Source organism: Capronia epimyces (assembly GCF_000585565.1).
Source record: "Capronia epimyces CBS 606.96 chromosome Unknown aczIQ-supercont1.7, whole genome shotgun sequence".
NCBI classification, from domain to species: Eukaryota; Fungi; Ascomycota; class Eurotiomycetes; order Chaetothyriales; family Herpotrichiellaceae; genus Capronia; species Capronia epimyces.
In genome coordinates this window covers 820789-847628 of record NW_006912910.1, presented here as the reverse complement: position 1 = coordinate 847628, position 26840 = coordinate 820789, and the positions used below count along the sequence as shown (strand labels likewise).

The following is a 26840-nucleotide window of genomic DNA, read 5'->3' as shown; positions in this document are numbered from 1 at the left end:
AAATCGTCGTGAATATGTTGGCAAGAGTTTGGCATCGACTCTATGTAGAAATTGGCTTGAAAGCATGGATGGTATCGCCTTACAACACCAAGATCCTCTGCCTTCAGCGGTACTTCCGATTCCTTGCATATGGTGGCTCCACGCTCATTCTTGCTCTATCCTTGTCGAGCTTGGAAGTCTCGGATCAGAAGATTGGCCCTTTCATGACCTTGACCCTTCTAGGTGACGTGTTCGTGAGCCTGATCTCAACCGCCATCGCCGACAGCATTGGCAGACGGCGGATTTTGGCGATTGGGGCATTGTTGATGACTGCAAGTGTGCTTGCAATGTTCCAAGGCCACCGAACTGCAGAGGAGCAAGCCTTGGAAAACTTCGATTCGCAAATCCAACATGTGCGGGAAGAGGACTCAGATGATGTTCGGAACCCTGTGTAGTCGGTGGTCTACCTTAGTGAGGCAGGTAGAGCCTTGCTTCCGTCATGGGAAGAACTCATCGGGTCCTTCGCAGCTGCCTGCTTCATGACCCTTACTCATGACTGCTGGTTTCTACGAAGTTAGGTTTGCTGGTTTGATTTCTTTCCAGCCTCCTCTCTGTCCGCTGTACCCTCGACTTTCAGGCCGCTTTTCACTGTCGCATTCACATTGTTTGTATCCTCCCTTTCGATGCTGTCAATTTTGGATAAACAGCGGTCCGAACCCTTTCCAATCGTGAGCAATATTCAGCTATCCGTACAGAATAACGAAGGAGGTGTGGGAGTCTGGTGTCTACCACAAAGGCCTTTCGCCCAAATAAGGCACCTGGTGCACATATGGATTTCCCCGAGCTGGAGATGGAGGAGCGGATCTATGCGAGGATAGCTGCAAGAAAAGCCATGAAGTGGTCTTGGAGACGATACCTTTTGGAGAGTGACGAATCATCGGAGGGTGGTATCCCTTCCCATTCTCAAAATCGAGGGAAAGAATCTGGTCCATGGAGCACACCACGCAGGCAACAACCAGTGGGGATTGGCCTATTGAACAAGACACTGCGTACCACACAGAAAACAAGACTACCACAGCCATCTGCACAAGACTTGACCAGAACTACAGGTCATCATGCCCAATCTTCGAGCGGATCTGAAGTTAGGACGACGTCTGAGAACTATGGTGCGTTGCCTTCCTCTTACAGAAGACTTCGAAAGGCAAAATCCATGCTGCCAACGCACCGTCGAACATTGGGAAGCCAGGAGAGCCCCCTGTTGACCCCCCTCGGCCACAGCCGAATCCCCCGACGAGTGAGTAGTTTTGCTGCTCTATCGACAAGCAATTTTCGACTACGGTTGAAACGATCCTTGACAACACTCCGTCCCAAAAGCAAAATTGTTCAGTACTCAGCATTCACCGACGGGCCGAGTCACGACCAGGCCGTCCAAATTGCTCGAGCACAATTTATTGATGAAGAACAGCAGGGTTCGGAGCGCAAACAACCAGCGCCATTAAGTTTAAAGTCGAGTGTATATCACAAGCCATTCAGCAAGAGCCTCAAAACAAGTCGAAACCAGGACCTGGACAAATATCCCACTCCTACTGCGAATGGAGTACACTCTCCACAAACGGAGTTGGGAAAGAGATCATTTTCGGCTTCACTACGCGACAGACTCCGCAAAGCGCTTGGTAAAAGTGGGAAGGATAAAGATGGCATGCCTTCACAGCAACTCGAGGCTCGAAAGATTCATTTTGGTGAGCTCGCGGGCGACACGGAATCTATAAGTGGATTTGACGCATATTGCGCCGACGAGGAAAATCAGAGCCGGCGGCAGAGCGTTTATTTCCCGTCGACTCCCGAGCACGATGCTCATGAGGATCTGGACGAGATGCCATACAATCTTGAATTGACTGCCAGTCGGGAAAGCCTGCACTCAAATACACGCTCCCGTGTGACAAGCTGGACTGATTCTAGCATGACTGGGTCTGTTGGTCTTCGATCAGGACTAATCGAGCGCAACCGGTTGTCCATCATCAAAGAAGACGGTGGGCCTCATCAGCCTTCCTCTTCAGTGGGTCGCCATATCGGCGGAGTCTCACTGTTCCAAGAGCCATTACGCTCGTCCGCGAACGAAGGACGCAGCTTACCTCCTGTGGATAGCCAAAGCGTCTACGCAGCCTTAATTAATCGCATTAACCAAGAAGAAGCCGAGGTCGAAAGAACTCGTTTAGCATTCGAGGCGATCCATGATGAGAATGACAATGAGGGTGACAACCCCCCTGGCGCCCCTGGGCCGCCAACCGATGCTAGACCTACAATCCGGGTTGTGCACAGCGACTCGTCCCTAGCCACAATGCTTCTGGAGAATCGGAGTCAACATTTCAGCAGCCGTTCTTGTTCGTGGGATCAGCCGGAAGGCGGCATGACACCTGAACAGCATAAAGAAAACCTGGAACGGAGGAAAAAACGACTCGCGGCACAGGAGTCGCAGTCAAGCTTTTTTCCTTTTTCTAGTGAACAGAACCCAATTGCCTCAAGTCCTTTCCAGAAATTTCTGCACGACAGACGGCAAATTGAGCGAAGAAGCAACCGGGGTGAGAGCTCAGACCTCGACGGGAGCAGCGTCGTCATTCCCAATCGCGAGTCAAGCAGTTACGTGACAGGAAGGCCGCACTTTGCGGTCAGCAGCGACAGTGTCTACTCTCACACAACAAACGGTGGCAGCTGCGAGCATTACAGACCTCCTATCGGAAGCTCCGAAGAGTTGTCAGTCCCGACCGATGCTGGGTCAGAGATAGCTGGCATGGCGACAATACTGCCAACCGTATATTGTCGTTCGCGCTTCAGGCCTCTTTCTGGAACGGACGGCCACAGCACCGGTCAAACGAACATTCCCGATTGGAATCCTTGGTCTGACACTCGCCAAGACAACGAAGAATCCCCGCCTGATACTCATATACGGGAGCCGGCCCAGATCGAGTCCGAGGAGGCCACCCGAAGCGGCGAGAGAGCAGTTCTTGAGACTACTGTGCAAATTGACCATTCCAATGACAAGTGTCGTCCTCTCAACATGAATGTTGTCCCGAAGAGCAGCACTACGAAGTCAAACAACAACCTCAGCGCCAGGGAAAGCCATACGGGACTGCTCTGTACGACCCCTGGGGATGTCTTGCATACTATCTCTAACCGGGCAGAGGACGGCAGGAAGAGGGGCGATAGCCTCCGAAAGCTTAGCCCAAGCAATCTGGCCAAGGTTTTGAGAGAAAAGAAGAGCAGAATCATGACCAGGCAAGGTGAGGCAGGCAAGGAAAACATTCCGGCAGACCAGAGCGAATCTCCTCCCATAAGAACACCCGGGAAGTTACGCCTCCAGTTTCGAAATGGAAACTCGACAGGGCGATTAAGGAAAAGAGCTAGTGAGGCGACGTACACCTCTCACAGAGAACCCCATTCTACTCCTCAAAGTGCGTTCAACTCGAACTCGACCACACCCAGCGGTTGCGAGGAAAGTCCAAGTGAGAAAGCCAAGGACCATCTAGCCGCACGACTCAGCCGGCCATTCAACATGGATGTACCTCCCCACAATCGCCCGTTCGACAGCATGTATCTGGGCAAGAGAACCCCGGGCCACCCTGACACAATAGGGAACAGTCGGTTGAGTGTTGCGCCTCGTGTCCCGCCGAAGTCAGATGCGTCCCATGTGCAAGACTCTACTGAACACGGTGCGACTGGCACTGATACCTTGCCATCAGAATCGTCCACGGCGGGCCGAAGCGCGGCCAAGGTGTTGGGGTTGCTCAACAGTAAAAGAATGGTCAGCAACTTTCTGAAGAGTCGAAGGAAGGAAAGAAGTGCAAGTGAAGGTGGGCAGAGTGTGGCAGGTGAGAGTCAAGCGTTTATCTGAACATGCATTGCGGTACCTGGACCTTTGAATAGCAGCATCATTGGGCCGAGTTGGGTGTCAGCCTTTCTCTCTTGTGGGGGGCGGCAGTGCACGCCAGAGCCGTTCTTGTTCCGCCAGCACATCAGTAGGGGGAACCAGTAGGAGAACATCCGTTGGGAGCAGACGGCAGGGAAGACATGTATAGGAGAGCATGCATAGTAGAGGCAGACGCAAAGCGGGCACCTAGTTACACTTACACTTGTCTCGCACTGTCTGGGTCAGCCTTGCGCACTGGCAACGATAGACGAGGCTGAGCTACCGTATAATTTCTTAGGGTGACTAAGCAAGATTGGAGTACGGGGTGACTTAATTTCAACGACAGGCGAACAGCACGCACGACACAGCACAAGTACATCATGATAGAGACATTGAAGAATGGCTGAATGCTCCGGCCTCGGGTGGTGTGGTGCGCATTTCTCACAACGAGCGCTCCCTGCTCCCTGACGCCTGTGCTGGTGCTGTATTTACGCGACGAGAAATAATACCCGTGGTACGTACCTCAGCATCTCTCAGACGACTGCCGTCCACCCCGTTCAATTCACCGTCCAGCGGCTCCGTCGTCCGCCTGACTGAACCTCGAACCTCTGCCCGTCCGAAATCTCTGCCCTGATTACTGTGCAGTCGCGACCGGCGCAGTTACAGTACCGGCGCAGTCCACCAACGCAGCCTGAACCCCCCACCACCCTCCTCTATGGCCTCAGGCATCCCCCAGCTACCACGCCGCCACCAAACGACGCTGCCGCTGCCGCTGCCTGCCCTCGTCGTATCGCAGCCTCAATGTTGGCCATAGCAAGACAGGTTGCATCTGCGTGTTGGCAAGATGACGTGACGCGTCGACAGCTCTCCAGCTTTCCAGCATTCTGACCAGCGAGTCTCACGGAGTCCATTCGCCTCCTCGTTCGCCTTCGGCCGCCGTACCAGACAGCCACGCTCACGGCCTCAGCAGCATTGGCCGACTACCCAGACAAGGACTATCCCACTGCCATCTCTCCAGCCGCATCACAAGGCTGCACTGACGATTGTGCCGGCGTTATCTGCCCTACACGAAAGTCTCGGCCAAAGCAGAGGTCGTACCTCCCATCGAATCTCTCATGCCCGCTACAACTACGATTCGAATCTCTCAAGCTCGCTACAACTACGATGTACCGGATGGGCAGTGCTAGAAGATGTAGTAAAATGGGACTATAGGCACCTCTGCGTCACAGTTGTCCATCGGCAATACTTCCTGCACGCTTCTCGGTGGCGGTTACGGCTGTGGATGTGACCTTTGAGAAACTTCATATCGCCTTGTCAACGGCGCCACTTTAGGACAACTCTGCTTCCCTTTCGTCGAGGAACGCGTCCGCTCCGCTCTCTTCGCAGGGCCTCCCTCTCATTAGTTGAACCATCACGCGTGTGCCATCCCCCGAGAAACATCAGCTCTCTGTTGTGTACGTCACGAACCCGCCTTGCCTCTGGAAACGCTGGGCACGCTGCAGAGATATAATCGCTACTCTCTCGCTTGCAATCCTTCCTTCCTTCTTTCTCCTCTTCCTTTCTTCTTTCTCCTCCATGTCAGTATTGCCTCAGTATTCCCCTGCTCTGCTTTGGATTGCTACTAGATACTGCTAACTGTGTACAGACCGTGCTCTGATATCTGTGTGACTGAAGTGTGTTGGAAGTTTGAAGCTGTTTGTTTGGTAAGTTCTTCCACCATACCCTGCTCCTGCTCCTGCTCCTGCTCCAGCTCCAGCTCCAGCTCCAGCTCCTGCTCCTGCTCCTGCTCCTCCGGCGTCTTCCTCCTCCTCCACCACCACCACCACCACCACTCCATCTAGTGTCCTCCTGGCTGCTATCGTCGGGCTGGCTTCTATCCACCACTTCAGCGTCCACCTGCCACTCATCTCCCCTTCTCTCACTTGTTCAAAATGCCTCACCACTTCATCTTGTCACATTGTTCTTCCATTCTCTCATTGAGCTCATCAAAGCTAACTTCCCCTCTCAACAGGTGTTCTGTTGCGATGTCACAGGACTCCATCTCTGATTCTGGGTCTTCGGACTCCGGCGTCAGTGACCTGAGGAGACGCATGAGGGATACCAGGCCTCGGCCTTGGTTGAACAACAGCGTTCTCCGAAGACGGTCAACAGCGACGTCTTCTTCTGGGCTCGATGGCGGTGCGGATGCCCCTGCACTGCCGGAGAGCACCACTGTGCCAATTGTCTCGGACCTGCCGTCGTCCACAACTGTCTTGGGTTGTGGGCAGTCTAGGGACAACACCAAAAAAGAGCGAGATTCGTCTCGTCTCTCCCGCGCCGCCGCGAAAGCCGCGACTTCGATCAAGGCTCTAGCAAAGTGCGCGGGGTCCAAGATCCCCCAATGGGTGGGTCTTAAAGGTGTTTTGTCCCGAAGCTGCCCGCCTCCGCTTGACAGGGACGGCGTGCTAGGAAAGGGCAAGTCAACTGCCGCTTCTCCCACCCGCACAGGGGAGAAAACCTTTGCGTCCCGACTCCCGGTTCGCTTCAAGAGATCGCTCGCTGGGCGACGGCCTGCTTCACAGCAGGTGCGACTCAGCCAGCCACAGCCTCTTGTTGCGTCAACTGGGGGAAAGGGCAAAGAGGCAGGCAAACGTGGGACTGGGGGATTTTGGGGGGTCTTAGGACGGCACGCCGAACCGGACCAGAGTTGTTTCAAGCCGGAGCCAATCAGGACTCATCGTCGTGAGCACCAGCTCACTTCGATCCTGAAGCACCAGGGCGAGCACTCTGGGAAGGGGAGGCCAGCAGCGCAGCCGACGACCCCGGCTTCTCATGATGGTGGGCGCAAGCCAGGTGTGGAGGAGAAGCCGGGGAAGAAGGTTGTTGTGCTGGAAATCCCAACGTTCTCGACGCCAGCGCGCCACTGGCCCAGAGGTCTGATAAAGGCTTGGGTCTGTGGAGGGTGCAGGAACGAGACTGGGTGTGTGTGTCCGGCGACCTCCCGACATGCCGATGGGCTCCGGCTCGGAGGCAGAGAGTGGGTGAAGGACCAGCTCCACAAAGGGTATGACTACCTGGAGCTGTCTGGAGGCATGCTTAGCGGCATTGACCGACTCCCTAGCTGAGGCTTGAAACCCCTCGATAGCTTTGGAGTTGACTACAACCTCCTAGAAGGATGATGGCGGAGGAGGCCTCTTGGCGGTTTGAAGTCTTCGGCAGGGCTATTGCTGATGACGGATGCTGTCTTATTGGTCGTGAAGTTCTGGGCCGCTGGAACTTCACTTGGGGGTTTCTTTTCTTTTCTTTTCGCAGGCTATGCGCAGGAGCAGGACACTACTTGAAGGGCCTGACCATCTCTGCAACCTGAGCAACTGAGCAACTTGCGCACTATAAAAAACACAAAAAACCGCGGAGGTTACTCGACGGAGTTTCTGAAGCACCAAAAAAACACGAGAAAACAAAAAATCATACTCTTTAGATAGTTTTGCTTTTTTCAGTTGCATTTCAGTTGCTCTTTTGATGGTTGCAGAGTGGTCGGTGACCCAGGACACATTGAAAGTCACACGGCCTTTTGCTTGCTGGTGATCAGATCGGATCCTATACGGATGGAATAGGGTTCTGACTTCACCCAAGGTCTGATGTATGAGACATTTTCTCTCGTTTTCTTTTTTTTTTGCTCTGCAATGGACAGGCACCTTCTCGCGGTGCAGAGTGTTAAGCTGGATGCAAATCCGGTGAACCGAGACCTGTCTAGATAGGATAGATAGTTGGATGGTGTTCACAGGGGGAGAATCTTGTGTCGACTGTACTGTTCACGGTCGAAAGGGAGAATATTTGCAGGTCAAGGCACAGCGTCGGAGGCCAATCATCGTCTACAAGGACACTGACCGAGGACAGGATTGGGCTTGGAACAGAATATCAGTATTCTCGCCACCTTCAAGGACCTGGACACAGTGATGGCCCAGCAAACATCGCACGGGAGGCCGCCGGAGCGACTTGCAAGCGAGCCAACGACCCGTCCGACCCGTCTTGTGGCCGGAGAGATGTTCAGCAGCAAGCAGCAAGCAGCAAACAAAAACAACCCGAAGCTGAAGCAAGTCTCACGCTGACTGCCGGGTGAGTGAGTACATATCAACTCCGGCGTCCAGGTGTCTACCTAACTTCTGACCTGGAACAGATGAGCGCCGTTGATAATTTGTCTCAGTTGCCCGAGAGCACCAGCCGTTCGTTCCCCTTTCTTCAGTCTCGCCTCTGCTCTCCTTTCGCCCCCGACCGCCTCTTTCTGCTCCGAATCTGCCCCTCTTCTGAAGATTCGAGAAAGGCTTCGGACTGTTCTCTTGGCTTTTCGGTCTCGGCCCATGCATGGCACATGTGCGAAATCCAGGATGGAGGCGAGACACAAGACACACAGCTACAATACTATGAAAAGACACACAGCTACAATACTATGCAACCACGGCCAACAACAGCGGACCTGACTTGAAACCCAACCACGGCTAACAACTGCGGACACCGACATGAACGCATTGCTGGTACTTTCGGCATTGCGTTGATTGCCGTCCGTTCGAACCCCATTTCACCTCCCTGTCCGTCTCAAGAACTTTCTGGTGATGAAGAAACATCTACGACGAGACACATAGAAGGACAGATGAGAAGGACAGATGAGATGGACAAGATGGACAGAATCTCGTACAGACATTGGTCATCTATAACTTACATGGCTCGCCAGCTCCGCTATTCATCACATGTCTTGGGCCTTTTATTAAAAATCATTGATCAAGTATCAGTATAAGCGTCAGTCCGCATCAGTCCGTATCGGTCGCGTGGCACCCTGCCTCAGTTTATAGACTCATCACCTAAGCCCCGGCTCCAGCTCCAGCTCCATCGTCCCCGAATCCAACGGGGTGTGACATCCTCACTGTTTGCTTGCGCTTATACGTCTTCGCCTATACACCCACATACGACAGGGTGCAGTATTGCTTTATAGTCCTTCCGTCAGACTTGGGCTTGCAGTCAATTCTGGGCAAACATGTCCTGCTCCAGCATGTCGGCATACAGTTCCAACGCGGTACCGATCATATCGACAATGGCCCAGCTGGTGTTGCCTTTGAAGGTCTTGCTCCAGACTCGGACCACGGCCACACTTAACGCCCGGATCTTGCGCGTGTCGTCCAACAACTCTCGGCTCTCGTTGAGCACCGTGTGGTCGTTGGGATTGCTGTTCAGTGGCACCGTCATCTCCGTCTCGTCCAGGAGGCTACGTACCCAGAGGATTAGTTTTCGTTCGTGTTCGGTCACAGGGGGCCCGCCTTCGGTTTTCAGTCGAGACAGCACCGCCAACCATTTGCTCAGCAAGAACGCGCATTCCAGGCTGCACAGTGAGTGCTGGATCGACCAGAAGAACGTTTGCGTGCGGGCCACAAAATCGATGCCTAGTCGCACGGGTATGGAGAGAGCGTGCGCGGAATGTAGGAGAGCCGGCGTCAAGCGCGGATCGCGCCGGAGGTCCGGAGTATTGAGCAGGGATCGGGCAATCTGTAAAGGATTTCGAGTCTCGAGATGGCGGAGAGGGCCCATGTCGACGTGCAAGCGGATATAGGCCAGCCCCAGGAGAGCCGTTGAGGTAAAAGCCACCGGCCCATTAGGATTCTGCGGGTCGAGACTTGATTCGGGCGTTCGTTTCCACCCAGCCTTCCAGGCGTTGAGACCGCCATCGAGCACTGAAATGTCTTCCATCCGCAAACTTGATCCGGCCACGCCAGGCCACGCGAGGGATAGCTGTCGGGCGAAAAAGATCTGCTGGATGATGGCATGAATGAGGATGTAGTTGCCCAACGGCGAGATGGGGGTCGCTGCCGCTTGGTTCTGTTTGTTGAAGAGGCGAAGAAAGGCGGTTTGGAAGGGCATTTGCGGCGAGGCATTGGCCTGATGCAGTTTCTTCCACTGCTCTGCCGTGGTGGCTTTCCATTCATTGGCCGGGTCGGGTAGGTTCAGTTTGATCTCCGAGTTCAGGATGAGAGGAGGGACATTCCACGTGATCGAGTGAAGGTTGAAGAAGCAATAGACGATCAACTTCGTCCGCTTGTCTCCTTCAATCCTGATCCAATCTTCCCAGGTGAGTTCGTCTGGAGACTGCATGATCTCAGGACTAGTGAGACCTGCCTCGCGTACGAGGCGGGCTAGTATGCTCTGGAATGCTAGGGCTTCACGAAGCAACTCGGTATGCCGCTCCCAGGTTGCAAATGCCGTTAGGAGCAGAAGCGCTTGGATAGAATCCATCTGCTCTTTGCCATCCGGGGCAACGGCCAGTTCCGGTGAGATATGTTGGAATGGACTGCTTGTATGACTCTGACCGGCGAATCCTCCACTTGGCGATTGAGCCATCGATCCTGTCCTAGGCCTGTTCCACGACTGAGAAGTTGTCGACTCGTCACGGCGTCGTATCTGTTCCATCACTACGGCTTTGGCTGCATAAAAAAGTTCTATCCCTCGGCTGTTCTCGAACCGATACTGTGCCCCGACAGCAGCCAGTGCGATGATCAGTTCAGGGGCGCTTGCTGCAACTTGTAGAGTGGGTACGTGGATGAAAGGGAGGTGTTCGTGAAAGCCGTTGACATAGCCGGCCAGATAGCGAGAAAGCGAATGTCTCGATGGAGGAATAAACCCTTTCGGCATGACACTGTCAAATGCTGCCAATTTGGCGACAAATGTCGACCTGTCGGAGTCTGAGACGTCCCAAGTGGTCCGGACCTTGATGGCCTCTGCCTCTTCGATCGAGCTTCGGGGTTCTGGCCGATGGAAGTCAGGCTCTCTAGACTCGGGCTGGAGGGAAGGCAATCTCGAACCGAATCGGGAAAAACTGCTGGTGTCTTCTTGTGGCACACCAAGCTTGCTGTCGATGGAATGCTCACCGTTCAAATGAGGTCTTGAGATGTTGAGGTGATCGCTCCTCAACTCTGGTGAATGATAGTTGTCCACCTGGTCATGGCCAAACATATTGGCATACCATTCAGACGACAGTCCTACGGAGTCGAGGAAGACGGTAAAATCTTGCATGGGATCGCCGAGGTCGGGCGGGTCGAATAGAGGCGGTGGTTGGGCGTAGCCGTCTGAAAGCATGCGAGGTTGATATTGTCCTTCCGACACGGCGGGTATCATCGACTGTAATGGCTCACTGAGCTGTTCTTGTGTCGCCTGCGGCAGGTCTGACATGTAGTGATCCTGGCCACTGGAAGCGACGTGGCTGGCAGCATGCGACAGCAGATTCAGATCGTATCCCCAGGACGGATCAAGCGGCGGAGCGCCTAGGACGGACGGCTGGTGCGATGGCATTCCCTCCATCGAGTGCATGCCGTTGGTCGGTTGCATGAGTTGAGGGTCGAGCATGTCCATCATCCCTCTCCCCTGGTGTGGCGCTTCTGGGGATAGCAAGGGCTGAGCCGGCTGCGGTGCAATGTCCATCGGATCTGAGGACACGGACGAGCCCGGATGTGGGTGTAGCGACTTGGTAGCATTGTGGTTTTGAATGTGGTGTTTATGGGATTTTCTTGTGGTGTGATGGTCCTCGTCACCCGGATGGACGAGTCTCTCGTGGCGGACAAGCAGGTCGCTGCGGGCGAAGGACTTGGTACAGATGTCACAAACAAACGGCTTCTCTTTCGTGTGGGTGCGGATGTGTCTTTGGAGGTGTTCCTGTCGGCGCAATCTCGAGTTAGCTTGCGACCGAGGTAGTGAATTCCAATGCGACAACGGGCAACGGGATGGAGACCTACCAGGCGGGCGAAGAGTCGCTGGCAGTGCGGACAGGGCAGTGTCTTGCTCTTGTTGCCGGACTGCTTCCTCTTGACTCTGCCACCGGCATCCAGCGATTGTTGCTCGTCCATGCTTGCGAGGGGGAGGGGGAGGTGAGATGGCAGTAGTACTGCGCAGTGTTTGGCAGCGGTCGCGAGTCGCGCAGGTGTGGAGATGAGGGGTTTGAGGGGAAGACAGAATTCAGCAGGCAGGAGGCTGGAAAGAAGAGGAGAAAGTGTGGAGGTGGAGGAGGAGGGAGGCAGGGAGCGAGAGATGGATCATGAACGATAGAATACTGTGATAGCAATGGCTGGACACTGGACACGGGACACTGGACACTGAATAGCAGCTGGTGGTGGTGAGAGACGAGTGTCCTGTAGCAGCTGGGCAGAGTAGCTGGAGAATAGCTGCAGCCGCAGTCGTAGCTGTAGCCGTAGCCGTAGACGTGGTCCTAACCACCGCGGCTGCGAGACTGGGAGAGCGACTGCGACTGCGAGAGGGCGGAATCGAGTCGCGCCCGTTGTTTACCTGGTAGGTGCCTGGAACTGGAATTACTGCCTGCCACACCCACCGGTAGCACCTAGGTAGGTGACTGCTAATTAGGTGACTGGTGACTGCTGGGCCAGTAGGAGCCACTGCCACTACGTACCACCGCCACTGCGAGATCGAGTGCGCATTTCGAGAAGCTAGTCCACAGATGGTTAGTTCTTCTTGGCATTCGGCATATAGTTTATCCGAGATGATCAGCGCATTCTTTACTCTTTCCAGACTACAAACTACAGACGTCGACTATATTCGTACCTCTGCACCTAACACAAGGCTGGCCGTCGCATACCATTGCCCTACAATCACTCTCGAAGCAGGAGCACATCTCGCAAAGCCCATATCCTCGTCCTCATTTGCTACACCGGCTACCCATTGAGCTGCCGCTCGCAACCCAATTCTCATTATGCTTTGGTAGGCATCATCTCTGCCTGGGCGCTCACGCAGGCGGAAACTGCCCGTCATCCTTCCACCTTCGCCGATATCAGTGTAGTACAGACAAAACCTTACATCGTCAGGCTCGGTGCTCTTCCCGACAGCCTCGGTGCCTCCCCGACAATCTCGGAAACGTCTATTTCACCCAGGGACCAGCGGCACAGGAAGCTTTCCCGGAAGCTTTACCCGTCCCCCGCGATGCAGCAACTCCGCGAACCACCAATTGCATTGTCTGATATTGGCACGTGCGTCGAGGAGAACTCGTGGTTCCCCGTCTCGAGGCAAAAGTGCCTGGGATGTCGTACGGCACTCAGTCCTTATTACGCCGTTCGCGGAAAGCTCCCTGTCAGGATCCCGAGGTATATAGATGGCTCTCTTTCCCATGGAAACTGTACAGCTGAAATTAGAGGCTGTCGGTTCGTCACACTCTTGACTGTTCGACTTCAGCAAGAACCAGACAGGTTTCTGGGTGCCTCTGTGCTCTCAAGTTTCCAGGACCTCAACCTCCGTCCAGGCTTTTTCTAATGGGGACTCCGTCACAGTGGGATATGTCACCAGAGACGAGTCTTTGAGCAGTCACTAGAGAGAGAGTGATTGTTTCGCGAATTGCATGATATCTAGGGCTGTTCAAGGCACTATCATCGACACCCGCATGCCCTCAAACAAACCGCCGCATGCAACTGCTCCGGAATTCTGGCTTCTCTCTTCGATCATTACACCTTTGTGGCATTCGCTATACCAGAGCAATTAATCCACCCCTCTGAGCTTGCCAAATCTCCCAGTGCGCTTAATCCGCCGAAGTGGAGCTGCTCGTCCAGGTGGCGTAGGAGCCTCCCTCTTGAGTTGCGCCATGATGACACACTACCACCTTCGAGAAGTTGACCTCTTGTACTGATGACTTGGGATCAAACCGGTCGCCTAAAAATGGATTGTGGCGAATGAGCCCAGATGGAGTTCGCAGCATGGAGCATGTGCAACGGTGGACCCTATATGTCCGGAGGGTATGGACGACCAACATTCGAAAGAGCGGAAGGTGGCAGTGACTGGGACATGCCCCAATGATCCGGAAACGTCTGCAGCTGATATTTCCACGGGCATGGTATGGCGCTCCACGCTGACGGTGCGCTACAACGCCCTCTCCGTGACATTGTTGTCAAAACACCGGCCGGTAGCAGCCAATGTCTGGAAGCTGAGTTGAGAGGTAGGCTAGGGATCTCGATTCCGTCTGGTTTCGTCTGGCAGCTGTTCCGCCAACATACCGCTAGCGGAAAGCAAAAGCAACCAATAGCGGAACCGGCAGCCTCTGCACAAGACTTACACCGTTGTACCAGGCGTGAGAGTGCGGAGAATGGAGTGCGATATTTGGGGCAGACAATCTGGTCGTTCAATTGTTCGGCAATACTGTCGTCATCATGGCGTTTCGTGAGTGCCCAATACCAAAAGCGGGAGTGTTAACGAGTGTTACTGTCGGCTGCCCCCTTGCAATTCAGGTTGAATCCCTGACGTCTTCCCAGATCAGTATGTGGTCGGTAAAGTTTGCTGGCGCTCCACGAAAGGCTAAGTTTACTGGCCAAACGTTGACATCACCCCAATGCTCTCACGGAGCAGATGCTGTCGAGGGATCAAAGTGTGGTGCAACACCCCAAGTGTTACGTCCGTCTTCATGGGAGTGGGTTCTCGTGTGACCCGTTCCAGATCATCTGTAACTCTTGTGAAAGAGATTGCATAGGCCATCCACTGGAACGTTGACACACATCGAGAAGTCCGACGACTGCTGTGCGTTGGTGCAAGTCTCTCACACATAAGCCAGCTGCGCCAGCCAGTCAGCCAGTTCCAAGCCGGGGGTGGAATTTCATACCTATGAAAAGACACTGAGATGTCATGCTACTCGACGCATAGTCGAACGCAGTGGTGGCAGCAAGTCCACAAATAGTCTCAATGTATGTGGCGATCTCTCTTTTCTGACGCACAATGTCTTCATAGCCTCGGAGGAAAGGTCGGTACATTTGAAGGAGAATGCGAGCGGCGCAGTGGATTTGAACCGCGAGACCTGGGACATGAGTTAGTCCAATCAGGTGTACGGCTGTGTTTCGCTTACCGAAAGCCGGAGGGTGGACCCATATTGGCTTGAAGACAGCCGGGCCGTCGCTCTCCAGGGGTAGAGGGTTGAACTCAATGGGCAGATGCCGCTGCCAGTCATCGAGCATGTGTGCAAGAGTCTCTGCTTGGTCGACTCGAGGTCTGATGTCGACTTCGCCCCGTGCAACTTCCTCCTGAGAGCAGTAGGTCACAACTTGGGCCAGGACGTACACTGATCGTGCGGCTATCTCGTATGAGTTCAAGTCGCTGTAATCCCTGGTAGGAGTCCAGGAATTGAAGGGCTTCCGTTTCTCTCGAAACGCAGCCCACACATCCTGACACAGCCATGCCCACCATACAGTTTGGCTGAGACCGCGCGAGTCCCCATCGATCCGCTGCGCACGTTGGATCCAGAACACCCCTTGCAGGTGGCGTTCCCAGTCTTTCCGGGACCCGTCCAGCATTTCATATGCGGAGATGATCAAACATGTAGCGAGGAGTTCGGCACTCGTGTTGTAGGAATCGTATTGCATCGCCTTTTGGACATAATGTAAAGTTTGGTGGTAGTAGGGGAGGGAATCGTTCCTGTCATGGACAGGTCCCGTTTCTGCTGCAGGACTGAGGGACAAATGTCTCACTGACAATGCAAGTATTGCATTCATCATACCGACATTGTGCATCTAACAAGCAAATCATGTCAGCTCCGTGTTATTGCCAGGACTGCCAGTACCAAAGAGGGAACTGTTCCGGGAAATGGCGAGGCTACAAAAAAAGACTCTCCAGGAAGCAATAACCGGAACTGGGAGTTGACAGCTCAGGCCAGGAGTAAATGACACATACCGCTAGGTGAGGAACATATGTTGAAAAGTGGCAAAGTGGATCGAAAAGATCAATCTAGGTGAACCACGTCAGTACCGTAAATGCCAGTGCGAGTGCAAACGAAGGGGGCAGGTGAACGGACATACCCAACGGCTGATTCGAGTGACGAAATGGTCAAATATGGCCGTCTCATGAGGCCTGAGGGTCAATGCGGATGTTGATTGCCACAGGTGCGAATCTGGAGGCACCGGGTGCGAATACGGAATCCGGTGGGAGGCGGTCCGTGATGCCCCCAAAGATGAGGCAGACAGGCCGGAAGGGAAACCGCCGTTCAAGTGAGGATGAACGTGGCATGCTTCATGGTGGGCGAGAGCATGCGTGCGACCCCGGACAGGCTGATTGCCGTTGCAGCTGATGGAGGGCGTGCCGCCTTCAAGCTCTGCGTCGCCCGCCAACAATCCGAACCACTTTGCAATCGCCGCATCGGCCAAAGGACCCGAATTTGAGATGCGTGAAGCCGTGGCTAGGTCCTCCGGGCTCGACACAGCATGGATACTCTGGGAGGAGATACTCGATTGCATCAGGGACTGGAAATAAGGCGCACCGGGCGAGAGTTCGCCGGTCACTGACACAGGCGGGGCCTTGGATTGAGGCGAGTCTTGTTGAGAGATGGAGTTAAGATCATCCCAGCCGGTCAGCACAGGGGTGAAAAGTGAAGCCGTAGCGGTGCTTGAATAGTAGTCGGACTGTTTGGCGGCGTCATAAGGGTCAGCTGAAGCGGTTCGTGAGACACTTTGCTCAGGCAGTTCCACCGATGAGGGAGCCGAGTTGGAGGTTGATTTCGAGGCCGGACCAGAGGTCGGGTCGGCATAGACGCAGGTATGATTGCTCCGGGTACATGGCCCACAGTGTGGCTTCTCTTCGTCGCACTTGAGATGGCGTTTGCGGCAGGTCATACACCCAGTCCGGGTGCGCAGACCGCGGCCACGAGGCTTGCGCTCTCTCGCTCGGCCAGGCTTCTTGGTAGAGTCGCCGGCGCGATGGGTCGGCACGGTGGTCATGGTTGTAGGGCGCTGGGAAACTTGAGAAATTGCATGCACGATTACAAGGGAGGAGGGTCGGGCAGCATCGAGGCTTTTGAGGAAGAAAAGGACATTGTCTGATTTCGCACTCGGGTTGATATAGAACGAAAGATCCTGGGGTAGAGAAGTTGCCACCTCGTAGACACATGCAGTCTGCGACAAGACGCGGACCACATCCTGAGCGAGGAGTCGGATAGAGTGATGTGAGCGGATGTCTGGTTGATTGACTGGAGTGACTTGTCTGGACTGTCTGAAGTGATCGAATCATGGATGATGCCCAGGGCGAGCGGACGACGAGGGACTGCGTTTGGGAAATAGACTTTGGGGCCAGACAAGGTCGACAATCTCAAAGCTAGATCATTAATTAGGCACCTGCCAGAGCCGAACAGAGCCTAAGCGGCTTAGGCAGGCGGCGTGGATGTCGTAGGTGCTGTAGGTGCGGAGCGAGGCTCCGGGCTCTGCGGCAGGGTGTGTAGGCCCTGTAGGCTTAGGGCGGATGTCATCCTCGGCGTGGGCGCGGCTTAACCTTAAAGCTCGACACCCTGGACGGAGCACCTTTCCAGGCTTAGAGGCTCCGACCCCTGCTCATATAGGGAGGGCCCTGGGGCTTCAGCTGGGTCGACTTCTGGGAACGACGACGCCGGCGAGCTGTCTCTGCCGCCCCACGCTCCGAACTACCCGAACGATCCACCGAGGAGTACTCCGTACTCTGTAGCAGAAGCTCGTCCTTTTTCATCACGATTGCTGCCATTGCTTGGTCGCAGCTACGAATAACACCACACCGCTATGCAGATGTACAAGTACGTTGGAGAGTGTACGGTGGGTGCGGTGGGTGCGGCGGCTGCGGTTCGCCACCACGGCACTGACAGATGTACAGATACTACTGTAGGGCTGCCGGGCATCTTAGTTCAGGTACATACATACCTGATGTACCCATGGAGTACCTAGGTACTCGCTCAACAAGGTACCGATACACCTACCACCTACCTACTACCTATGTAGGACAGACAGGCAAAGTTTCAGGATCAGTTTCTTCTCTGCCTCCTCACCCCTGCTTCCTTGCACACACTCTGCGCCTCTGCGCCATCCATCCAATCGCCTCATTACCATCCTACGCCCAAGCTTCTGTCTGCCCCTTGCTGATCCATTCTGGCAAACAAATCATTCGGTTCTGGCCACGCGCTCGGGCTTCGGGTTTGTGTAGGCCGTGAAGAATTTTACCTTCCATCTCCGACCTCGAGGCGATCCATACCGTAGACAGGAAGGCGTTAGCTAACAGTCGCCCATGCTGTACACTGATTATGATATCGCTGACTCGTCTGATAGACGATGTGTCGAGTAGACAAGGCTGCCATCGGCCTGGAGCGAACACAGAATCCAAACCTCGACCGCGACGTCGACCGCAGGCTAGTTGACGTTATCACTACTAGAGAAGAAGGGGGACCTCAAGCATACTGTATCTATCGCCCCGCCGCCAGCACTGTGGATTCGAGAAGACGCCCAAGCCTGCGAACGCTGCCTCATGTTCAACTAAGCCACCTGTGGCACGCCCAACGCAGTCAAGTGAGGTTGACGAAGCCAGTCCATAGGGTCTGAGAGCTCGGCAAGGACCTTGTCGGGCCCTGTCGACCAATAGCGCACAGGTCAGCCGCGTCATGCCGAGAAATCGGCGAGGCAATGGGAGCCGACCGATACTACTTGAACCTTCAGTATTAATTGTGGCCAGGCGATTCTCGGTGCAGAGGAAGTTCCGCTTTGACGATGTGCCTCGCCCCGTAGGGCCGAAAGGATCGATAGTGGCAGAAAGAGAATGTAGAATGGCTCACCGCCTGCTGATAAGACCTATTCTGGAAATCGCCAGCCGACACCCTCTCTGGCAACGGATACAACGGCCTTCGAGACATGGTCAAACCTTGTTCGCCAGCAGGCAGATGGTCCTCTTGACGAAGAGTCGGAGAAAGTTAAATATACATCGGCCAGCCATAGCGTGCAGTTGAAGCTCTGATCCTGCTGCTTCGGATATGACGGCCCGCATTACAATGACCAGGCCGCCGTCATCATCGACGATGGCATGCGGCCTAGACGTCAACAACCTTATGGAGTAGATTCGACTCGACCGCACTGACTAGATGTCGGGCAAATTGTGACTCGGTCCTCACTTTCTCCTTGCAAAGGATCTTGCAGAGCGGAGACTTGGATCGCAATCGTACTCCCGCAACGGAGGATTAACCTCAGATCGACACACAAAAGGGGGGGAGACTTTCCGGTGCATCCTGTCTCACAGCCTTGTTTGAAGAGGGGTCTCCTGAGCCACAGGAAAAGGGAGAAGCCAGCAGCACCCCGGCGACCGGCTGGACAGGTTCCAGCGACCAAAAATGTCGACACGGTGCTCGAGGTGACTCGGCGCTCTCGAAGCTACGCCACATAGACGACTAGATGCGGTCGATGTCACACACTGTCGGGTTGATATCCGCAATATCCACATGCTACAGTATCTGTCATCGACACTGGGACAGCACTGCGATCTGGTCAACACTGGTCCGAGTCCACCGATATGGTACAGATTACAGACTAGTGAGGATCCATGTCCGAGGCTGGTGCTACAGCTCATAGGACGCCGTCCGCAGCAAGCTACGACCGCAATAGGGAAGTCAGACAGCGTGATCGGGCCTCTTTGACCCGCATGCCGTTGACCCTTGGAACCAGCTACGCAGGACTGACGTCGGATACTGATACGTGCATACACCATAGGACTAGAGGATAAACCTCGCCTAGCATCGCGTACACGTCCACCAGGTACTAACTGTACATTGTATATTATAGAGTAGTAGTAGTCATAGTCGCAGATGTTTACTTCGAGAAGGGTGCAAGCTCAGCTATGCCAAACTCCCAACCGGTCTAGACACTGGGATAGTGGACATGCACGGGATTGTCTCGACAACAAGCCATTTCCCCATGTTTCAGGTCATCTGACGGCTGGCATGTGTACGGATAGACAGCAGATACTATGCGGACCGTGGACACCAGACACCACGACACCAGACACCCTCTTTCTCGATAATGAACAGCGGCGCTCGGTGTCAACCATCAATCAATGATCATCTACGGGCAGTGGCAGTGGCGGTGTCGTGTGAGGACAGCGGTTCCGAGGCCTTAGGGCCCCTTAGGGCTAAGGGGCCTTAGGAGCCTCATTCGCCAAGGACCTCAGGCTTAGGGGGTGTGCACGCTAAGGTAGGTACATACGGTAGGTACCTACATACCTCAAGTACTTCCTGCCTGAGCTGAATCATTCTTCTTCCTCAGCTGAATCATTATTCGGCATTGCGCATTGGGCAGCCGGGACAGCTGATCCGGTCGAACAGGATGAATGATTCCTATTCCTCTATGCCGTAGTAGGAGCGTGTATCCGTCCCAAGGCCTTGTTATTGGTGCAGAGGACGAGTACAGCAGGTATGGACGGACCTATGATGTCCTACTGAGAAAGAACTGTGCGTCACTCTCACTCTGGCATTCAGCTGAAGTTCCAAGCTGTCGGTGCCTTTTTTCCCTTTCTGGGCCTGACTGGGCCGGTCTTTCTATCCGGTGCCTATCAGGTGCCTATCACCCATCACCATAACGGAGCAATCTGCCTACCTACCTACCTACCTACCATTGAAGGAGTGCTTCTTCCTACTCTATACTCTGGATTCATTCCCTGATCACCACGCACCACGCACCACGCACCACGCACCACGCAGTACGGATGGATATGTGTACGGCGTAGGCACTGCAATGATCAATCCCCTCCGACGCCTGGGCCTCAACTGAATGAATGCGCACTGGCAATCAATTGTCTTGGCCTTAACCTTCTTTTTCGGTTCGGTGGGAGCTGACTTCTACTCTACCTAGTGCATTGCTTCCTGCATCCTGCATCCTGCCAACTTGACAAATGTTGGTCCTGCTTCGACCCCCTCCCCGTTGGAGCCCCGTTGGGGGGTTGTTGTCGTTAGCAAACCTACTCTACTGATCCACTTGGAGCTGCCAAGAACAAAATGCCGGTTTTTACTTCACTGTTTCACCCAGACCTGACCCTGACTGGTCGATGCTCAAACCCCCCTGGCCTCACCCCGTGCGAGGGACGGCTCGGTACTGCTGTATCTCTCGCCGAGTTTCATCATGTGCCTGGTTATGGACAAAGACGACGGGACGCAGGACAATTCACCAATTGCATCTGACACTTGGGGCGGAGCCTTGGAAATTGAATCGCGAGATATTTCTACACATGTCAAGGATATCCTGGCGACTGGCGACTGGAAGATGCCATTATGTTCATGTCATGAGATATACCACTGCCGCTGCCGCCCTATACCGCTGCCGCTGCCGCCGGTAGGACTAAGCATCCAGACTAGAGGAGTGGAGTCCGGGACTCGACTCGCAAACCTTAAACTGAAACCTATTCTTCATCACATCCTCCGTACTCCATATTACAGGATTCTCGTCGGGGAGACTAGGGATTTGCCAAAAATAATGGAAATGTTAGGAGAGACATCATGATCCCCTCAGGGACACTCCACTCATGTCGAAGCTGAAGCTGGCCAGATCAGGCCAAGGCTGTTTCGCCCCTCCCCCCTCTTAGACCCGGGGCCCTCTCGGGAGTCAGGATGCTCTCTCCGAAAGATGAAAGCAGTGGGTGCAGTGCAGGAGGAGCGGATTAACGAGCAGGAAGAGCGGATATTGAGCCGCAGGGAGCGGAAAACAATGCAAGGAGGCGGATAACGGTGCACGAGAAGCGGAAAAGCCGGCCCATCTGGTTATGTGACCGGCCTCCTCCTGACGAGAGAAACGAACGACGTGCTATGAAAACCAAGTCGATGGTATGGATGTCACGCGACAAAATGGTCTGTTCGTATCCGTACATATGATATGCATGATCAAGATCAAGATCAATGAATCGCATTCGCATCATTCTGTCCCGAGTCCTCCATTTCCCATTCCCATCCCATTCCTATTCCCATTCCCATTCTCTCTCCCTTTCTGTGTGGAATATGCAAAGGTCAAGGTAGGTCCGATCGATCAGTCAAACACACCCACACACAATGGAGCCCGAGTCCGAGCCCGAGCCCACAATGGAGCTCTCGCCGACAGAAAGCCCAGGCCCAAACCCTTTTGGTAAGTCGGGGCTCGGGCCTAAGCCCTCAGCCCTCAGCCCGGGACCGGGACAGGGACAGAGGACAAGCCCACTTGGTACACTTGGTAAGTCGGGGCTCAGGCCCTCAGCTCAGTCCGGGACCGGGACAGAGACACAGACACAGAGACAGAGGACAGAACAAAAGACAGAAGACAGAAGAATCGACCGACCCGCCGCTGCCGCTGCCCTGGGACCCAGCACCAGCATTTCTACTTGAACGCTCCGCCGAGCCATCGGTTCTGTTCGGTGGGGAGTTCGAGTCTCACGTCAACAGTCAACCCAGGTAAGTCACTTGCCTTGCATCAGTGGCCTTGCCTCAGTGAGCCACTGCAGTCCGCTCAGTCAGTAGTGGCTCCGGTGCTAGCCTTAGGCCTCTTGGCCTGGGACGCCTTTTCGCCCGACGCTGACGCTGACGCCGACGACCTTGGAGGTTCAGGTTCCATCGCACCGCCTGTACTGTACTGTGGTGCAGTGCAGTGTCGTAGTGTGGTGTACCTCACCTCACCTCATCACGCTGCAATGCAGCCTTGATTAGATTCGGTTGTGGGCTGCAGCGACTCTGCTGGAGAAGGGACGGATGGATGGACGGACGGACGAGCGAGCGAGCTGAGCTGAGCGTATGTCTATGTCTATGCCTATTCCTATGCCTATGCCTAGCGAGGATGAGGATGAGGATGAGACGAGGAGGGGATATGAAGAGGTCGATGTGCGGACTGGGAGTAGTGGGTTCGATCTTGTCGTTAAATAAAGGCTGGGAAGAGGGAGGGCAAAGGTAGGGATGTGTGTGTATGAGAGAGTGTGCGAAGCGCGGTATGTAGCTGAGCGGAGTTTCCCAAGGGAAGGGCAAGGGACTCAAGATCTGTCTGTCAGGCTCCGGCTCAGGCTCTGTGTGTCACAGTGAAGCGTGGTATGTAGCTGAGCGGAGCTCCGCAAGGGAACGGGATGGGGCTCAAGATCTGTCTGTCTGTCAGGCTCAGGCTCAGGCTCACGCCCCAGCTCCGGCTCAGACTAAAAGAAAGGGAAGAGAAGAGAAGAGAACATCATGGCCGGCCCCGTTCTGGCATTTCACTGTGAAGCTGCCGTCGACCTAGCCTGACAGACAGACAGACAAGTCCCCAGTCCCAGTCCCAGTCCCAGTCCCAGTCCCAGTCCCAGTCCCAGTCCCAGTCCCATTTTATCAATCACCTGCCATCTGGATCTGGATCTGGATCCGGATCGAGATCCGGGGAAGAAGTGGAAGTGTGGGTAGGGTAGATCTGCTGAAGCCGTCTCTGTCTCCGTCTTTCCTTTCACTCACAGAATGATTGATGGCCCATGGAGCATGGCCCAAGGCCCGGTCCACTTGGTGTAGTAACTGTAGCGTAGTCGGTCACGGTCACAGACGGCAATAATGGCCGCCAGACTCCAGAGGGACGAGGTCGCGTGACGGGACAGGACAGGACTGGAGTGTCTGTTTGATAATGAACCAAGCAAGTATGCATGCCCGTGAGACCTGGATCGTCCGGGATCTCCATTATTAAAGAGGAGAGGATGCGGCGTGCCGGTTCACTTCACTTCGCTTCGCTTCGCTGCCTTCACGAGGCTCCGCTCGACTTGGCCTTGGCCTTGGCTCTTGAGGACCTCGGATTGAGCCCCAGATCCCACGAGAGGAGAAGGAGGAGCAGCAGCAGAATCCAGGTGAGATGCGTGTATTCTCTTTCTCTCTTTGCCGCTTCGCTAGCCAAGGCTGGTGGGGGTTTGTTGTTGCAATAGCCGCAATGGGGATGATATTGACCAAGGTTTCGAAGGAGGATGATATTGATATTGACCGAGGTTTCTATTGACCTAGGTTTCGCAGGAGCAGGAGCCCATAGCAGGAGCCCATCCATGGACAGGACGTCGGTTCGGTTCTGGGCAAAAACATAGATACAGACACAGACCTTCCCAAGGGCTTAGGCCCTACTCCAGCCGGGCGCTGATGGATGGTCCGATACTCGAACGCCTGTCGCCTGTCGCCCGTCGTGGCCAGTTAGCTACCTACCTACCTACCTCTGCGGCAAACCCTTGGGCGAAAAGCGTCTTCCTAAACGACAAGCCAGAGGACTTAGATTCATAGTCATTTCATTTCCTATAGCTAATACTACATCTACATTGTTCTGAGGACCCGGCCGCTCTTACAAAGATGAGCCTTTGTAAGAGCGACACTCCAACCATCCCGCCTTCAGCAGCTCGCCAGCAGCCAGCAAGAGCTGCCAGAGCCAACTGTAATGGAGATTAGTAGTAGAGTACCGGAACTGCTCTCCTGCTGAAGGCGCCTCAGTTTTGTACTTACCAGGACGAGTGATGGAAAGAAAAGAAAGAAGAAGGAAGAGAAAGATCGGAGAGGAGGAGATACTTATACCCCAGTGCTTCAAATTGAGGACGCCAAGTCTAGAATATAGGGTGCGGCAGTAACAGGGTGCGGCATAAAGAGAATGGTAGTGAATTCTAAGTCTAGAACACAGCTGGCGGCAGTGACAAGGCGCGGCAGAAAGAGAATGGCGAGATTCCATCTCATTCCGACAGCTGAGCCGCTAGGCAGACGATGCCTTGATAGGATGTGGGATGTGGTTGCTTCGCTCACCCAAGACCTGTGTCTCTCGAGATACGAGACAATGGGGACGAATCGTTCTCAATAAAAGTTCCATGGTTCGGAAAGGGATCGCGCGTGTGGTAGGTGGTATGGTGGTATGGCCACCTTGGACCGAGAGCATACGCAGGAATAGAGAATGGACATGGCACAGCCAGAACCAAAGGACAGAACAAGAACAGCAGGCTGAAGCTTCGGTGCGGCCACAAAGGGGTCTGGGTCTATCCCGGGAAAGCAAGTCATGGGCACGCAACCAAGGGAGGAGAACCGGCCAGGGGTGTCCACAGACTTCAACGATGCAATTTGCGACGGATCTCGGAAAGAAAGAATATCAACAGGTGTGAAAGGCGAGACCTTGTGGTCGCCTTTAGCCCAGGAACGCTTGTGCAGATGCAGTACAATGGTTTGGAAAATGTAAAGCAAAATATACAACACTGATCAACTCCGAGATAGGCTTTGGCCGGTAGCTGCACAATGAAGAACGGTTATGGTTCTCGGATACGATCTCGAATACGAGCCAGTAACCTTACCGGTGGAATGTTCACCATCTTCAACTTCTGGTCTAATTCTTCTCCTTTGGTGCCAACATCAGTTCCGGTCGGACGTACTTGTCGAAATCCTCCTCCGATAGAGCCTTCAATTCCATGGCTGACTGTTTCAGGGTGAGGCCCTTCTTGTGAGCGTTCTTCGCAACCTTGGACGCCATGTCATAACCGATGACCGGGTTCAGGCAGGTGACAAGCATCAGACTGGACATCACGTTAGCAGTCAGTCCGACAGGGCCGGCCAGGGCCAGTGCATACCTTTCATGCAAAAGAGTGCTGATCCTCTTCTCATCGGCATTCAAGCCCAACACTAAATGCTCCACGAAACTGTTCATCGCATCAGACAGGATCCTGCTGCTGTGCAGAAGGTTTCGGATCAAAAGAGGCTTGAAAACATTTAGTTCAAACTGTCCACTCATGCCTCCAATGGTGGCGGCAGTGTGATTCCCCATGACCTGGGCGGCAACCATGGTAAGGGCCTCGCATTGAGTCGGGTTGACCTTTCCAGGCATGATACTGCTTCCCGGCTCGTTCTCGGGGAGGACCAATTCTCCCAGACCGCAACGCGGACCAGACCCGAGGTACCTGATATCTTGTGCAATCTTGAAAAGACTGCAAGCAAGAGTGTTCAAGGATCCGGAAGCTTCCACAATGCTGTCGTGAGCAGCCAACACCTCGAATTTGTTGGGGGCCGTCACAAATTTGGTGCCGGTTAACTTGGTGACCTCTTCAGCAATACCCTCGGCAAAGCCCTGGTATGTATTTAGACCTGTCCCAACAGCAGTACCACCTTGAGCCAGCTGCCGTAAATGTGGGAGCGTCGCCGTGATCCGCTCGAGATTTCGATCGAGCTGGGCGACGTAACCGCTGAATTCTTGACCAAGGGTCAATGGTGTGGCATCCTGTAAGTGAGTCCTGCCAATCTTGATGATGTGGTTGAAATCTTCGACTTTCTTCTGGAGGGCGTCTCTCAGGTTGGTCAGAGCCGGAATCAGCCTCTCCTCGAAATCCAGGACGGCGGCAATGTGCATGACAGTGGGGAAGGAGTCGTTGGAGCTGGCGGACATGTTGACATGGTCATTGGGATGGACCGGTTTCTTGCTACCCAGCTGGCCGCCCAAGATCTCGATGGCACGGTTGGAGATGACTTCATTTGCATTCATATTGGACTGTGTGCCCGAACCAGTTTGCCAGACGACGAGAGGGAAATGATCGATGAGTTTGAGAGATGCCACTTCGGCCGCGGCCTGCTTGATAGCCTCTCCGATCTTAGGATCTATGCCTTTGTTTAGTCCATGTTCCATGCGGCCTGCGTTGGAGTGAGCATACCGAGGCCAAATCGCACATTGACTTCTGCGGCGGCTCCCTTGAGAATCCCAAAGGCTCGCACCACTCCCTCAGGCATCCGGTCTTGAGGCTGGTTGATCTTGAAGTTCCCCAACGACCTTTGTGTCTGCGCACCCCAGTATTTATCCGACTCGACCTCGATGGGCCCAAAGGCATCCGTCTCTATTCTGGTAGATGCCGCCATTCTCGCGGTGGTGCTGAATAGTCGGGAGGTGTTTGCGCAAGCTCGGTAGGTGCTCGAGGGGCTGTATCGTGAGATTGGAGGAAGGGAAGAAGAGTGAAATCGCTGGGAAGATGTTCTCAGGAGCTGGACCGAGCTGTTACTCCGCACCGCGCTGGATGCATGTGACAGAGTCAGCTTTGCTGAAGCCGAAGGTTTAACTGCTACAGAAACCCGCCCCAACATCGTGTGCGCCGTCAGTCGGATCAAGGAGAGTACAGGATATGAAATGAATGCGACCAGGAGCTTGGGGAAATGTATTCACTGATCACTGCGAAGACGGAGCAGCACCTTTCTGGAAGAGGCCGCCGGTCAAGCGTCCATTGGCTGCGGGCCTCTCTC

At 54.3% G+C, this 26840-nt stretch overlaps 6 protein-coding genes across 6 annotated transcripts; 3 read left to right on the top strand and 3 right to left on the bottom strand.

Moving 5' to 3' along the window:
- Nucleotides 1-14: 14 nt before the first annotated feature.
- Nucleotides 15-434, top strand: A1O3_08109 (uncharacterized protein; the record flags this gene model as incomplete). Its single annotated transcript, XM_007738208.1, has 1 exon — nt 15-434. One exon carries the CDS (start codon nt 15-17, stop codon nt 432-434), a length of 420 nt encoding a protein of 139 aa, XP_007736398.1.
- A 374-nt stretch (nt 435-808) lies between these two features.
- A1O3_08108 (uncharacterized protein) lies at nt 809-3868 on the top strand (the record flags this gene model as incomplete). Its single annotated transcript, XM_007738207.1, has 1 exon — nt 809-3868. The coding sequence occupies one exon, from the start codon at nt 809-811 to the stop codon at nt 3866-3868; it is 3060 nt and encodes a 1019-aa protein (XP_007736397.1).
- A 2039-nt stretch (nt 3869-5907) lies between these two features.
- Nucleotides 5908-6987, top strand: A1O3_08107 (uncharacterized protein; the record flags this gene model as incomplete). The annotated part of the gene is made up of 1 exon (XM_007738206.1): nt 5908-6987. One exon carries the CDS (start codon nt 5908-5910, stop codon nt 6985-6987), a length of 1080 nt encoding a protein of 359 aa, XP_007736396.1.
- Nucleotides 6988-8875: 1888 nt separating this feature from the next.
- On the bottom strand, nt 8876-11745 carry A1O3_08106 (uncharacterized protein; the record flags this gene model as incomplete). The annotated part of the gene is made up of 2 exons (XM_007738205.1): nt 8876-11554; nt 11635-11745. 2 exons carry the CDS (start codon nt 11743-11745, stop codon nt 8876-8878), a joined length of 2790 nt encoding a protein of 929 aa, XP_007736395.1.
- A 2547-nt stretch (nt 11746-14292) lies between these two features.
- A1O3_08105 (uncharacterized protein) lies at nt 14293-16590 on the bottom strand (the record flags this gene model as incomplete). The annotated part of the gene is made up of 5 exons (XM_007738204.1): nt 14293-14441; nt 14490-14681; nt 14730-15390; nt 15551-15604; nt 15676-16590. 5 exons carry the CDS (start codon nt 16588-16590, stop codon nt 14293-14295), a joined length of 1971 nt encoding a protein of 656 aa, XP_007736394.1.
- Nucleotides 16591-24948: 8358 nt separating this feature from the next.
- On the bottom strand, nt 24949-26462 carry A1O3_08104 (fumarate hydratase, mitochondrial; the record flags this gene model as incomplete). Its single annotated transcript, XM_007738203.1, has 3 exons — nt 24949-25135; nt 25190-26213; nt 26261-26462. The coding sequence occupies 3 exons, from the start codon at nt 26460-26462 to the stop codon at nt 24949-24951; spliced, it is 1413 nt and encodes a 470-aa protein (XP_007736393.1).
- Nucleotides 26463-26840: the final 378 nt, after the last annotated feature.